This window comes from Lacerta agilis, chromosome 4, assembly GCF_009819535.1.
Source record: "Lacerta agilis isolate rLacAgi1 chromosome 4, rLacAgi1.pri, whole genome shotgun sequence".
In the NCBI taxonomy this organism is placed as follows: domain Eukaryota; kingdom Metazoa; phylum Chordata; class Lepidosauria; order Squamata; family Lacertidae; genus Lacerta; species Lacerta agilis.
Window position 1 is genome coordinate 76,465,620 of NC_046315.1, and position 14,087 is coordinate 76,479,706.

The following is a 14,087-nucleotide window of genomic DNA, read 5'->3' on the forward strand; positions in this document are numbered from 1 at the left end:
GATGGGAGAGTGTGAGTCACTCGAAAATGGGGCTACAATTCACTGTATAGAATGAAACAAAGATAATCAAGTATTAGCTATGTACATTCTCTAGCCAGATAAATAGAGGGAGGTTGGCCCATACATATGCAGGCCAGCAGATGATATGTGAATTCTGAACAGGTTGGAATACTAACTTTCTGTGGCAGCTCTCAACTCGCATGGCCTGATAACATGCTTTCAAAAAAACAAAACAAACCCAGTACCGCCCACAAGGCATACCTGTATAATTTGTTGCTACTGTAAAGGATGCATTGTTGAAAATGATGTATAACAACATAGCGTTTTCCCATCAGAGAAACGTTAACACTTTCTTTTTATTATGGCGTTATAGGGATGGGGGAAGAAATTCAGTTCAGTTAGCATTTAAAGGCTAACACGGAATTTGTGCTTTTATAAAGAATACATGAAGCAAAATGTAGCCATCCTTCAAAACTTACACTTCTCCAAATTTTACAATCCAGTTCTCCAGACAAGTAAATGTGCACAAAAATGCATGTACTAGGTGGGCACAGAGTGCATATAAATGAAAATAACATACAAGAATGCATTGCATTAGGCAAAACTGCATACTATATTGATATTTCTTGTTCAGGAAGAACACCTGAACAAGGCTTTTGAAATGAAGAGGCCGTTAAAGTAACATAGTGTAAGTCATCCCTCACCAAGCTGGCGCCCTCAAGATGTTTTGTACTACAACTCCCATCAATGCCAACCAGCATAGTTGTGCTGGCTGGGGCTGATGGGAGTTATAGTCCAAAAATAATCCTGGTTGGCAGAGGCTGGTTTAAGTCCTAGGCAGAGCAACTTATTTAATTCACTCATGGAAATGCCTGTGTGAAACATGACAACAAACCATGATCAGGGAGACAATGGTTGTCCTCTCATGCTCCACTGTGTTATAGCTTTGGACGCATTATTCTCCTCAGCCAACCTATGAATCTTGACACCTTGGTATAAACCCCATATTTCCCCTCCCTTGCACACCCTTCCCCCCAGCTGATTACACCAGTCACAAAATAAGTGTCCCAGTATCGAGTGACATGTGGCCCTCCGCTGTCTCCCTGACATGCGTCTTGGGCTATAGTATGGTAACCAGCACAGAACATATTTTCAGTGATTGGGAAATTGCTGGACTGCTTGCAGGTATGCCTTTCGACATAGGGGACATCAATTTTTTTGAGCGTGGCGGATACTCGGCCTCTTTCGTGAAGGCGGCCAAAGCCACTGATCGTACCCTTTCCTGTTCTCATCAGGACTTGATTTGCAAAGTCAGCAGTGGGAAGGCACGCAGGGATCACGTTTTCTGAAAACTGGATAGGGGTCTTCAGCTGAATGAGGGCTATATCGTAATCATAGGTTGCCAAAACAAATTTTTGATGTACGTATACTTTCTCCACTGTATGAACCGTCCCTGTTCTTGCGCTTGCCGTTGTGTTCACTTCCCCTGTGTGAGAACAACACAGTAGAATTATTACGTGATACAAATATGAGGTGCATTGGTATTCAAACTGGGTGTTGTTGTTATTAATCTCTCCCCCGCAGTTAGAATATAATAAAACAACAACACTTGTATTCCACAACATTTGATCCAAAATAAATACAAAACTTGCCGATCTCTTCCCAACTCATCCAGTCCTTGCTCATAAAACTATGTCTTTCCACCCTCCCAGAACCCCAACTTCTGGGTGTCTAATGATAATAATTTTGACACCTATTATTTGACACCTGATAATACATTTAGCCGAATTAACAAATAGATTTTAAAAAAATTCAATGGAAGAAAGAACGAAGAACAGAGAAGGGGGATGAAAACGGGAATGTTTTCTGAGATTCTGTGGCAGCTGCCAGAGGTAAGCAGGGGTTGCACACACCTTCTGAATCGCCAAAAAGGTAAGGAAGCCCCACCAGGTATCTTCAAGATGAACTGAATTTTCTCTAAGGCTGCGGTCACACAATACACTTCCTACTAAATATTTGAAGGACATTTGAAGCGAATTCTTTCATTCAAGTAATTCTGGGAACTGTAGTAGTCTGCTACTGGGAATATTTCTGGGCCCAGTCTTCCCACTACGCATAGTGAGGGCAGCTTATTTCGGGAGTCACAAAAAGGTTGGAAATTGATGGCTATTTGTTATTGTTGCATTTTTTTCCTGCCTGGAAATGAAGTACTTGTGGGATTTGCTCTCTCAGGTGACAGAATAATTTGTCCAACTTGGGTATTATGCACTTCGATATGTGTGTGCGCACGCACACACTCACCATTTGCTGCTCTGCCTCAGACAGGCTGGCCCTAGACATTCCATGATTGGGGCTTGCACTTTCTGTGGGTGGGTGCTAATCCTCCCCCCCAGTGTATTTTCTCAATTACCACTGATATTCCAAAGCTGAAAGTTGCCCCATGGGGAAAAACACCCCCTTTGAGCGCCACAGTTCAAGCCCAATTTATTCTCACGAACCTGCCCACTTCTGTTCTGATTTCTTTTTTTAAAAAATCCCACATGAGATCAGTAACACACACACACCCTGCCACAGCTCACACCCAAAGGCTTATTTACAAAACATGAATTTTGGTGAGATACTGAGTAAGATACTAAAAACTGTGCACCTCACCTACCAAAAATATTTTTTTACAATTTAGCATCTTTGAATAGGTGACAAAAATCTAAAATACCCACCAACAACAACTTTCAGCGTTCTTGTCTGATTTATACAATGAGCTGCAGTAAGCACATGCATTGGGCTCAAAATGGTCCCTCCACAAAACCCTTCTCCTGCATCATCTATCAGAAGTGCCTGAAAAAAGAAGCAGGTACAAAAATCAGGATTTTTTTCTGAGGGAGAAATGATACCATAGGATGTATTAAGTCTTCTTTCTAGAACACCTGTAAGAATCAAAATAAGGCAGAGCCAAATGAGGGGAAAACCAAAATAAGGACATACAAAGAAAGTGAAGAAAAGAAAAGAGTAGATTTACAAAAGCAACTTTTAAGTGCCTGAGTGACGTGGTGCATTTCTGTCAGGGGTTTAATGGGAAGCAGGGCCGGATCTGCCATTAGGCAGAGTGAGGCAGCTTTCTCAGGCAGCTGGGGCAAGATAAGCTGCAAGGAGTGGGAAAAGCTGTGAGGGCCATACAGCTTGGCCTGAACCCCATAAGTTAGCCTGCTGCCTGCAGGTGTAGTGGAGGACTCTGCCCCGTCAACCAAGGCTGAATTAAGGGTTTATGTACAGAGAATGGAGGAGATGCCATCTTGCCCTTTGCCTCAGGCAGCAAAATGCCTTGATGGGAAGAGCCCAGGGTTGGTTAAGGAATCACCAAACTCCAATTCCAAAAGAGATTCATTTGTCCGATTTAGTCAGGATGGAACATGAACTGGATAGTCTACTTCAGAAACTTAAGTCCTGTGGATAACCTGATGAGACTGAAGGTTGCAGGCCCATAGCCCTGAATCTCTTCTTGTAAAAGATATTTATTGCCTTAAAAAAAAAAAAAAAGTTTAAAAACAGGTAATCCAGCCAGCCACAGCCTGGAGTGGGGATCCTTGCTGTTCCCCACTTTAATACAATATGGGAGCAGTTAAAAATAACAGAATCAGTGTCCATTGTTAAATATGGATAATAAACGAGTATATAATATTTATACAAGATACACGACAGAGTAACTTACCTGCCAAGGACATTGGCCCAGTTCACAATTCTCTCCATTAACTACTCTGAGATCAAGGTCCTCGCCAGGATCTTCTTTGACCCCATACACTGGCTCTTCATCTTGGGGACCAGGGCTTGGCAAAATCTGTGTGTCATCAAAATCTGGCTCTTCTAAATAACTTGCTTCTCTCTTTGCCACCTTCTTTTTCTGAATCCGACCACATGGATATGGAACTGCAAAACCGGCATTTTAAATTGGGCAACGCAACCAAGCTAACTTGTGCCAATGAAACAAAAAAGTCAATCTTTTAAAATATGCCTTTTCCTACGAAGAACTGAAATATCTTTTTATTATATTTATTTATATCCTTCCTTTTCCCCTGATGATACTCAAGACAGCTTACAGATAAAAATAAGAACCACTAAAACCATAGAAAATAATAATTAAAAAATAAGAATCTAATTAAATCTCTCTCTCTCTCTCTCTCTCTCTCTCTCTCTCACACACACACACACACATCTATTAAAATCATACAAATAATTGCAAAAAAAGTAAGGCACAAGCCCCCTCATTAAAAGCAGGCAGTTTCCAAAGGCTGTTGGAACAAGAATGCTTTCACCTGTTGGCAGAAGAACGACAAGGAGGGAGCCATTCCAGCTTCTCTAGGGAAGGAATTCCAAAGTCTGGGAACAGCCACCAAAAAGGCCCTGTCCCACATCATATCTGTGAGGGTGGCAGGAGCTAGAGAAGGGCCTCCCCCAAAGATCTCAAAACCCAAGCAGGTTTCTATGAGTCTGTCAGACAGCTTTGACCCAAGCTATTTAGGGCTTTCTTAGCCATAACTAACACTTTGAATTGTGCCAATAAACAGATTGGTATCCAGTGGAGCTGTTGTAAAAAGGAAGTCATATGCTCCCTATAACCAGCCCTGGGTAAAGAAACTGGCTCCTGGATGTGGCTTCGTTCCAGGAAGATAAAAGGTGGACAAAGTAGGTAAAGAAGGGAAGTCAGAAGACAAAGACCCATTGAACTCAATGGAGCATTATTTTTGAATAAACATTCATAAGAGTGCCTTATGAACCTATTAATTTTCCTGTGACCAACTATCTTTTCATTGCATCTTTCAAAAATGATGAAATTTAAAAAGCACAGAGGAAAGACATAGGTCACCCTGCACCTTAAAATGAAAACATCAGCTAAAGGACCTTCAGATCTAATGGTCAAATCAATTTTTTTAAAAATTTAAAAATTCTCTTTCTCAGACCCTTAAAACACTTCAGAATCTGTGCACTCAGTTAGAAACAAACTATATATCAATAATAAAGGATGCAGAAAACAAAGTGTAGATAGAAGTATTTTGTGGTTTTATATTCTGATTTTATCCTGTGAACCGCCCTTAGACCTGCGGTATATAAATCAAATCAAATTTAAATAAATAAATAAACAAAACAAAACATCACAGAGGTTTAGATATGAACTTTAAACTGCATCTTTCGTGGCTTATAGAGAATCCTTTAAAAAAACAAAACCACTGATATTGTTGGGCAAGGAAAAAACGATGAAAAAATTAGTACCTCTAGTCTCTCTTAACATCTTTTTGGGGTACTATGATTTATTTTAAAGGAGAAGTCAAAAGAACAAATTCTATGGGTGCTTCTGAATGGCTATTTATTGTGATATGTGTGCTCTTTGTGCATGCAGGATTTTAATTTTGAAGTAGCCAGAAAACGTTGTCACCATCAATATGCCAGCCCATATCCCTCTTCCTCTGCTTTAACTGATTTTGTGAATAGAAGACACAACAACTTTAGACTGCTGAAGACTCCTGGAAATTTATGGATTTATTTCAGAACATGAAGAGGAAAAAATGGAGATAAGAAAGTTTGAGAATATCCTTGTAAAAGGAGAAAAGCAAACTCAAAATTAAACTGTTGGTAGCATTAAGAAAGACAATGCATGCAAAAATGCACCCCAAAAATAAGAATATATACCAGGTAAGTATAACAAGTATAACAAGAAACAAATGGCTTCTTACCTGTAGGAATGCAGGATTGTCCATTGTTTTCCAGAATATATCCATTGGCACAAAAGCATTCAATATTGTTTTCTACATGCTTGCAGAACTGCTTACAGCCACCATTCTGCACTTTGCAGGATCTTTGTATGACTGGAAAAAAAGACAAATACATGAGTGCTGAAAAACAAATTAACACACATTCTTCAGGCAATGGTTAAAATGTTACTTAGAGCCAGAGCCATTTTCCTCTAGGTTGTAAATTCTTCAAGGCATTTTTTAATTTTTAATTTTGCACTGGGTAATTCCTTTGTGTTCTCTACTGTTTAAGCTAAAGCTCTATCAATGGACAAATGGAGCAACTGTTGAAGGTCACTGAAAAACCAACTGCTGGAGGAAAACTGGTTTGTAGTCTAGCCATTTTATGACCCACATAACATCCTCCAAGACGTAGCAACAATTTTGAAAACTCTGTTCTTTGCTCCAGTGGGAGAAAGAAAACAGGAAGCCTGTTTATGTTTGAACCAGAAATCAAGCCAACAAAAGAACAACAAATCATGGGTCAGGACTGGCTAGCTATCGTGGTTTGCTAGGGAGAAAGAAACCACAATCCCTGGAGGACTGAAGTGGGAACAATTGGGCAGCAATTGCTCATTCACAATAAAACACAATAAGCCAAATAGGCTATCATTATGTGCAAATGCAACTATTGTGTGGATACCATAAAATGCATAGGGATGTAAGAATCAAACCTGCTGGATCAGATTAGCATCTTATTCTCTGTGGTCAACCAGATGGTCATGAGAAGCATTCTTAAATACTTATCTAATACATATGGGAATCCTGTTTTGCCCAAGTTACATTTAAAGAGGAATGTTTTCTTCAACCCTGCTGTCAGATGCATAGGCTCTCCCTTCCTTAGGATCTCACTGTAGGGATTTAAAAGGATCAAGGAACTGAAATAATAGGTGACACCTGCCTCTAGTTCCCAACCGGTGCTGTACAGCATATTATTATGAATGTGGGTGTGTGGGGGGGGGGAGTCCCCTAAACCAATAAATGGTAAGATTTTGGGATGTGAAGGGAGAAATACAAGCTGCAGAGGAAATCCTGGCCTAGCCTATGCAAAAGACCTGGCCAAGCTAGGGCTGTTATAAAGCAATGCAGGGCCACTGAATCCTATTTCTTAAAGCTACGACAGCCTCTGTCATGTCTTCAGTTCTCCAAAGGAACACAGACCCTGGTCGAGGAAAAAGACCACAGCTCGGCAGGGATTGGGGTGGCCTGTAAAAGTGGAATCTGTGTTTCACGAAGAGAAGGCCTGGGAGCAACATACACCTGAAGCAGAAAATGGAGGGAGGAAGACCAACAACCTTCAGAGTGAGAGCGAGAGAGAGGGAAATGGTATTGGCAGTTCCTACCTTCATAACAACATATTTAGAAATGCTGTTCCATATCATCTTAACCTAGGATGCTTGTATGGAGCCCAACCTCAGAGAACGTAGTGAAATAAACCAACAAATACCTGTAAGAAAGCCAGTGCTCTTTTGCAACAGAAACACAACTTACCAGTATCACAGTTCGGCCCATCATAGCCATCCAAACATGTGCAGGTGTATTTATTTACGCCATCTTTGCACGTTCCACGGTCATGGCAAGGGTTTGAGGCACACTGGTCCCCATCTAGCATTTGGAAAATATATATATTTTTGTAATATAGTTTCTTGTTATCCAATGTATTAATGAATGTGTTAAGAATGAAAATATTAGGTTACCCGGTGTCACTTTTTATACTGGCTCCCCAAAGTTCATCTAGTCCAACTTCCTGTCAACACAGGGCATCTACCACTATGATGTCCCTGATAGGTGGCCATTCAGCCTTTGCTTTAAAACCTATTACAAAGGAGAGTCCACAAGGTTCTAAGGTGGTCTGCTTCACTGTTGCTACAGCTCCTGTGCCTAATTCCTGCTCATTATATTGAAGTAAGTTCCCTGAAATTAATAGAACTTGCTATTGGACCAGGGTCTTAGGAGCATACTTATTGCCGATGTGTGTAACATATAGATTAAGAGCTAAGGGTTTAGCTTTCATTCCTATTGCAAAATGCTGATTATAAGCTCTTGGCACAGCTGCTCACAGCTCTAAGAGTTGCTGCCATCGTTTGGAAATAGGAAGCCACCTTTGCAAACGATCCCATATTTGCTTTGGCCCGTCTCACTCTCACCCCCAACCAGAATGTAAACTCTTCCACCAGCAGGCTTTGCTTCTGTTGTTTCAAATGTCATAAATATATGTTGAATGCACCAATCAGTCAATTTGTGGCATAGGGTCTTCCTTTATCAGTTTTATGCAGCCATGGGAGAGTGGAAACACACAATTTAGCGTCTCCGAACATGTTTTCTACTAAGATACAGGATAGGAGAGCATGAACTATTAAAACATGGAGCTATAGTTCCTTAGTCACAATTAAAGTAGTTCACATGAACCTGGCACAACTAAAAGCAGTTCTAGCTAAAAAGTGTAATTGCATCTGAAATACTACTACTACTACTGTATATCACATGTCATTCATACTGTGAATAGACTCATTGAATCAAGCAACTCAAATCTACTTGGAGTATTGCTCCTGTTGGATATTACCCAATGAATCAACTAATTTATTTTTATCTAATACATATCAACTGTATTTTAAGGAAATATTGGGCGCAAAAATACGCATCTCTTACCTACATACACATTCCAGAACTCCGCCTAATAAGAAAACAGCAGATTTTATTTATAACAATATATAGCAGCTTTTCCAACAACAACAACAGCAGTAGCTCTTCCCATAGTTCGGCCATGTTCCAATGCCATACTTCACTCTAGCTGTGACTGCTGTCCCAGAAGCACAGATGTACCTGTTACTTTGGACCCTTACTCACCCCAATGAGATAGTCTTCAGACAGGCTCAGCAGAACCCATCAAGAAATGTAGACCCACTTGTTAATTTTCAGACCACATATTCATTGGGCAGCAGTGCCACTTTTGTGATCCACCTTAGGTCAGGCTGTGACCCAACTGAGGACCAGTATAGACAGGCCAACTGTATAGAAAGTGTATGCCAATTAAGGACATATTTCAGTCCTCTGCCAGTTTCTGCTACAGCATGCCACCTAGCATAATGGAACTGCTTAAGGCACCTGAACTGATCTAGCAAATCTAGCAAGTACTAATGTTGTGTTGTAATGTAACCCACCTTGGAACATTAGGTGGGAGGGCAGGTACATTAAGAAGAAGAAGAAGACTATGTCAAGTATCAGCAAGAGCTATGCATATATTCACAACTTCAAACAGATCTGGGAGTATTTGCAAAAAAAAATGCATTTGGTTTAATGGTAGCAATTGACTGCCATTATTAAATACTAAAAGAAAAGAAGCATTACACTACCTGGACTAAAGCAACTTGAGGGAGGATGGCTATTTCAGAGTTCCCCCTTTATCACTTGCAGATTCCCCTTTCCAACCTTTGGAATTCCTTTATTACCTTTACTTTCTGGCTTGTTTGGCAGATGGCCATAATTTATGACAGGTAAGGGTGAAGCAGACCACTCATGAAAGAGTCTGAGGATTATAAGGGGGCGGAATTAAATAAATGGCTTCTGGCCATTCAGTGCGCTGAACAAAATATTTGAGTTTATTATGAAGTATGAGAGGAGCATAAAGTATTAGCGGGGAAGAAGAGAAATGCAATGTAAAAGTGTTGATTGATGCTTTTCTTTTATTTCTCTTTTGATAAACAGAAACCTTTTCTTCCACCCCTACGATTCTATGACTCTCCTTTCATAGTAGAATTGGCACATAACTAAACAAGGAGATGATGTGTTGCAAGAAAGAAGGTAGCTGCTGTGTTGTTAATTTTGTTTCATCACTGTAATGTTTGTAACACTCTAATATTTCTAATAAGTATGCCACATCAGTGTTAAGTTCCTACTTTTATTAACTTAGTTTCTACGCCTTAAGTGTCCTTAATACCTTGTGCCTACACTGTTAACGTTCTTAATATTTCTAACGATTTTAATGGCTTGTGTTTTTGGTCTTGACCGTTCTATCTTATGAAGAACCACTGTATCTCGGCTCTTTTCTTACAGTAATAAAAATAATAGAAATATGTTAATAAAATATTAATAAAGGAATCAGCTGCTGCACACATATATGTAAGCACGGGGAAAATATCATTTAAGATGCAAAATAAAAACAGGGCCAACCACGCACTACTGAGTGCACCTTCACAACAGAGTTGTCAGAGTGGTATTAATCAACAGTCGTGTCTTGACCCTTCCTGCTTGTCAGCTCCTTTTTATTATCATTACCTGCAATCTCCTCCCTCCTCTGCTTTGTTTAGGACAGGGGTAGGGAGCCTGCAGAATGATGTCAATGGACTACAATTCCCATCATCTGTTACCCTTGACATTGCTGGCTGAGACTAATGGGAGTTGGATTCCAACAACGTCTGTACAGTCACAGGTTCCCCATTCCTGGCTTAGGGAGAGAGATGTCTGGGTTCCAGCTTGTTCTCCAGCTGGAAGAAGAGGGGAACGTAGTAGCACATGGAGAGAACGCTAGAGTATTGCAGGAGTAGGAAGCTGTTAAATGCAGCTGACAGTTCCACTGTGAAGGCACAGCTGGTAAAACATAGCTGTCGGCCCTGTTTTGATCTTGCTCCGGAGGACAGAAAACAGCAGCCATATTAAGGCAAATCAAACACATTGGCCAGCTTTGTCCTTACAGTTTTCTCGTTGTTTTCAAATGCTTCTCTGGCTTCTTCCTTGGAGCACCTCTCTTCCATGCACTCCCTTTCAATGTTTCCTTGCTTCATCTCCTCAAGGAAGGAATTGGCACGCTTTACTCGTTCCAAAAAATTGTTTGCCTTTTTATCCTGTAGAAACACTAAAGAAAGAAAAAACACAAAAAACAACCCACTCATTTCTCGTATGCAAATTTAAAAACACATTATGGATAACTGTTTTGCATTTATAGATAAATGTTGCACATGGTTTCACATCTCTACTTTTGATAGGAAGCACACCATGGTTCTTTCTCTGTCTCTTTCCGTCTCATGTGCATGTCGTATGAGGCAGCATCCATAGAGCAACAGGGATTCAGTTCTTAGGCTAGACCACCTGGCTTGTATGTTTGCCTATGAAGTGAAGACAAGCCACCCAGTGCTTGCGGTGGCTGCTGCTCCCTTGAGGTTGACTTGCTTCGCTTCCAGCCTTCTCATACTTCACTTGGGGCAAGGAGAAAGCCACTCCCATTTTGGCAGCTGAAAACAGCAAGCTCATCCCCACCCCACCCCACCAACTACATTTCAAGTGGCATTCACATATTGTTGTACACACCAGAGTGGTAGGAGGGAATGCATTCACTTGATGCACACTACCTGCTGGGTGTTTCCACCCCTTGCAACCCACTCCCCGTCTGTGCTTGTGCTGTAATCCCTGCACGAGCGATGGCTGTCTCAAATGCACACACCTCAGTTTAGCTGTGAAGTGAAAGTGGCTTAAGTTTTCCTTTTGAATTGAAACTGGTTTGAGGGAAAACACATCAAACAGCAGGACTGCTCAAGAACCTACAGGATAACTCTGCATTGCAGGTAAATACCATGTGTACATGGATCAAAACCGGAGGGAGCGGGAGTGCACTGGAACCAGAGGAAAAAGTAATGTGTACACAGCTTTAGTTACTCCATCAGCAGTAAAGTCCCTCAGAAACCTCACATGATCATTGGATGCTCTCTTTCCATACAGCATGGGGTGAAGAAACAGGTGGAAGCGGGGGCTTGCTTGCGGCATAATAGCCTGTAGCTGCAGGGTGGGTGGCTATCATCACAGGCAGCAGGAGACTTCCCTGGTCTACCGGTATGTCTCAGGAATTCTCAAAATTCCTACTCAGACCACCATATTGGATTTCACTACATGCCACGAAGATGTGGAAGTAAAACCCACCATTCTGAGATTGCCACTCTGCACATCTTGTAAGCAGTCACTTTCTGCAGGCATCACCTTGTTGCTTTCAAAATTGCACACTCTCCATCTTTTTGTCATTTGCTCCTTTCAGGGTCTGTAGTCTGTTGATGCTCTGTTGGCTCTCTCTCTCACCTTGTGCCCTGCCTCTTAAAGCCTGATGGCCAAACACAAAGCTCTGGCCTTATATTTGATTCTTCCTCCCCCCCCCCCAAATCATTGCAGAAATCTACCAATTCATCTGCAAAATCTCAGCTAAAGCCTCAGCTGCATGCTCTGGTCACCTCCCACCTTGACTGCTCCAGCTGTTTTCTCTAGCTTACACCTTTCATACCTTGTTCCTCTCAACTCTATCCCTCAATTTCAACTGCCCAAATTATTCACTTCCCCAGTCACCCTCAAAATTCCTCCTCTAAAGTTTTCAATTGTATTAAGGAGGAGGTAGGTGAGAAAAGGTTTATTTTGCCTTCACATCTGCTGTTATGCTAATACATGTAATTATCAGCCGCCTCTCCAGCACTTAAGTTGCACATCAAGTGCAAAGGTGCATTTAACATCATGTTGTTTGGTCCCCTAAACTGGTGGTCATCACTACATCGTGTGTGGCAGCAAATTCCATAAATTTAACTACCTGTGGTGTGAATAAATACTACTTTTTGCCTGACCTATTCCCTGCCAACCATTGAGGACTCCTGAGAAGAGGTTTATGAAGACCCAAAATGGGGCATCATCACTTTTTCACTAGATGCTATTGTTTCCGTGCCCCTAGTCCCGTCCCGTATTGGCCACTTCAGTTCCTGTTGTAGCCAAAGCACATGAAGAAATGCAGATCATCATTCTACTGGGCCGATTGCATGTGACGTACATTATAATCCTAAGCAACCATACTGAACAGTGGGTTACACTTAAATTAACATGGCTTGCTTCCATGCCCCCCCCAAAAGTGTTTACTAACAGGGTGTTAACATTCATAAAGCCTATATTGCTTTTGCTGGTGACATAAAAAGGGATCAAAGAACACCAAAGCTAGCTACTTGTTTTAAAATATCGCTCCAGATTTCCAGTGGGGTCTTGTTATATCGTACGCGAAGTTTTTATGAAGTTACGCTGTTCATAGCAGCGTTGGTGTGTTTGAGAGAACAAACATGTTAAATTTATTGCCACAACTTCATTGATCTGTGAAATGTTAAGATTCCACCACCCCCCCCAAACTAAAACCAGGTGCATTTATTCATTTCATAGAAACATTACTTCCACTATCATTCTGTTTCTTGTTTATTAACTCTTCTGTGTCACACTTTTTATTTTTCCTTCCTCTTTTTTTTTTTTTTTTTAAAAAAAAACCAGATCACCACATTCTTACGAATTCATCTGTCTTCTGGGAACAATATAAGATATATGTTTCTGCCTTCCTCATCCGAAACATTTATTTGCTATATGAAGGGCTCTGTCCCTTGTCATGTATATCATTTTCTCTCCCATCACCCCTGTAGCTGAAAGAGAAGGTATTTTTACCATCTCACAGACAGAACTGCATTCCGGGGTGCTTTCCCACACCATTTAAATCACATTGAAAGCAACACCCCCCAAAAATAATTTTGGGAACTGTAGTTCCTAAATGCATTGTAGCTCTGTGTGTATGGTGTGTATGCAGCCTAAAAACTAATTCCCACACCACACACAGGCAAACAAGATGCCTTATACTGTATAATATATTGAGACCCTTTCGGTGGAGAAGACTTCTCCTAATTTGTGACCCTTACTTTATTCCTATGCAAAAAAAGAAAAAAATAATAATTCTTATTTGAAATAAATGAAAGCAGTTGCAATTGAGAGACAGAGAAATTATTTAAGGCTCTCTTACCATTTCTTTCTGCCTTCAGGAAACTTGACAGAGAAGTGAGAATCAGAATGAGGAACAGCTGGCTAGCCATGGTGCCTATCGGTGGAAAAACAACACACTGTTCTACTGGCAGGGGCCAGCTGTGAATAAGGTTCAAACAGCACACTTCCTGTTGCTGGGCTGCACCTCTTATCACACATAACAAATGGGGTTGTGTTTGGATACGGATTCTCCAAATTATTGTGCTGTATGATAAGACATCCTGGTCTTTTCCAAGTAAGGTCATAAGGCAAAGTGGTGCCATGGATGCTTCAAAAAGCAGCTTCCCATGCTTTTCTCCTCAGATATTTAGGCACAGAGGAAGTGTGCCTGTAAGTCAAAAGCTGATTACATTTACGGAAATAAGCCCTCTGTTCACAACAAAATTCACAACAAACCCATTCGGGCAATTTGTTCCTAATGAAGTCTCTCTCTCTCTCTCTCTCCCCCCCCCCCACCTTTCCCTTTCCAAAAACATTTTGTCATGGGTGTCCCTT

At 41.0% G+C, this 14,087-nt stretch overlaps 1 protein-coding gene across 1 annotated transcript; it reads right to left on the reverse strand.

The window, feature by feature from the left end:
- Positions 1-336: 336 nt before the first annotated feature.
- Positions 337-14,003, reverse strand: LOC117046035 (coagulation factor X-like). The gene is made up of 8 exons (XM_033147732.1): positions 13,573-14,003; positions 10,472-10,632; positions 8,430-8,454; positions 7,272-7,385; positions 5,724-5,855; positions 3,707-3,921; positions 2,718-2,835; positions 337-1,486 (listed from the first exon to the last, which is right to left on the reverse strand). The coding sequence occupies exons 1-8, from the start codon at positions 13,853-13,855 to the stop codon at positions 939-941; spliced, it is 1,596 nt and encodes a 531-aa protein (XP_033003623.1). The 5' UTR covers positions 13,856-14,003; the 3' UTR covers positions 337-938.
- Positions 14,004-14,087: the final 84 nt, after the last annotated feature.

Excerpts from the sequence above, each read along its gene's own strand:
- LOC117046035 (XM_033147732.1), bottom strand. The coding sequence starts at position 13,855 with ATGGCACCACTTTGCCTTATGACCTTACTTGGAAAAGACCAGGATGTC. Across the intron at positions 5,856-7,271 it reads TGGGCCGAACTGTGATACTG|TCATACAAAGATCCTGCAAA; the intron begins GTAAGTTGTGTT and ends CTTTTTTTCCAG. Across the intron at positions 1,487-2,717 it reads AACGCTGAAAGTTGTTGTTG|GGGAAGTGAACACAACGGCA; the intron begins GTGGGTATTTTA and ends GTTCTCACACAG.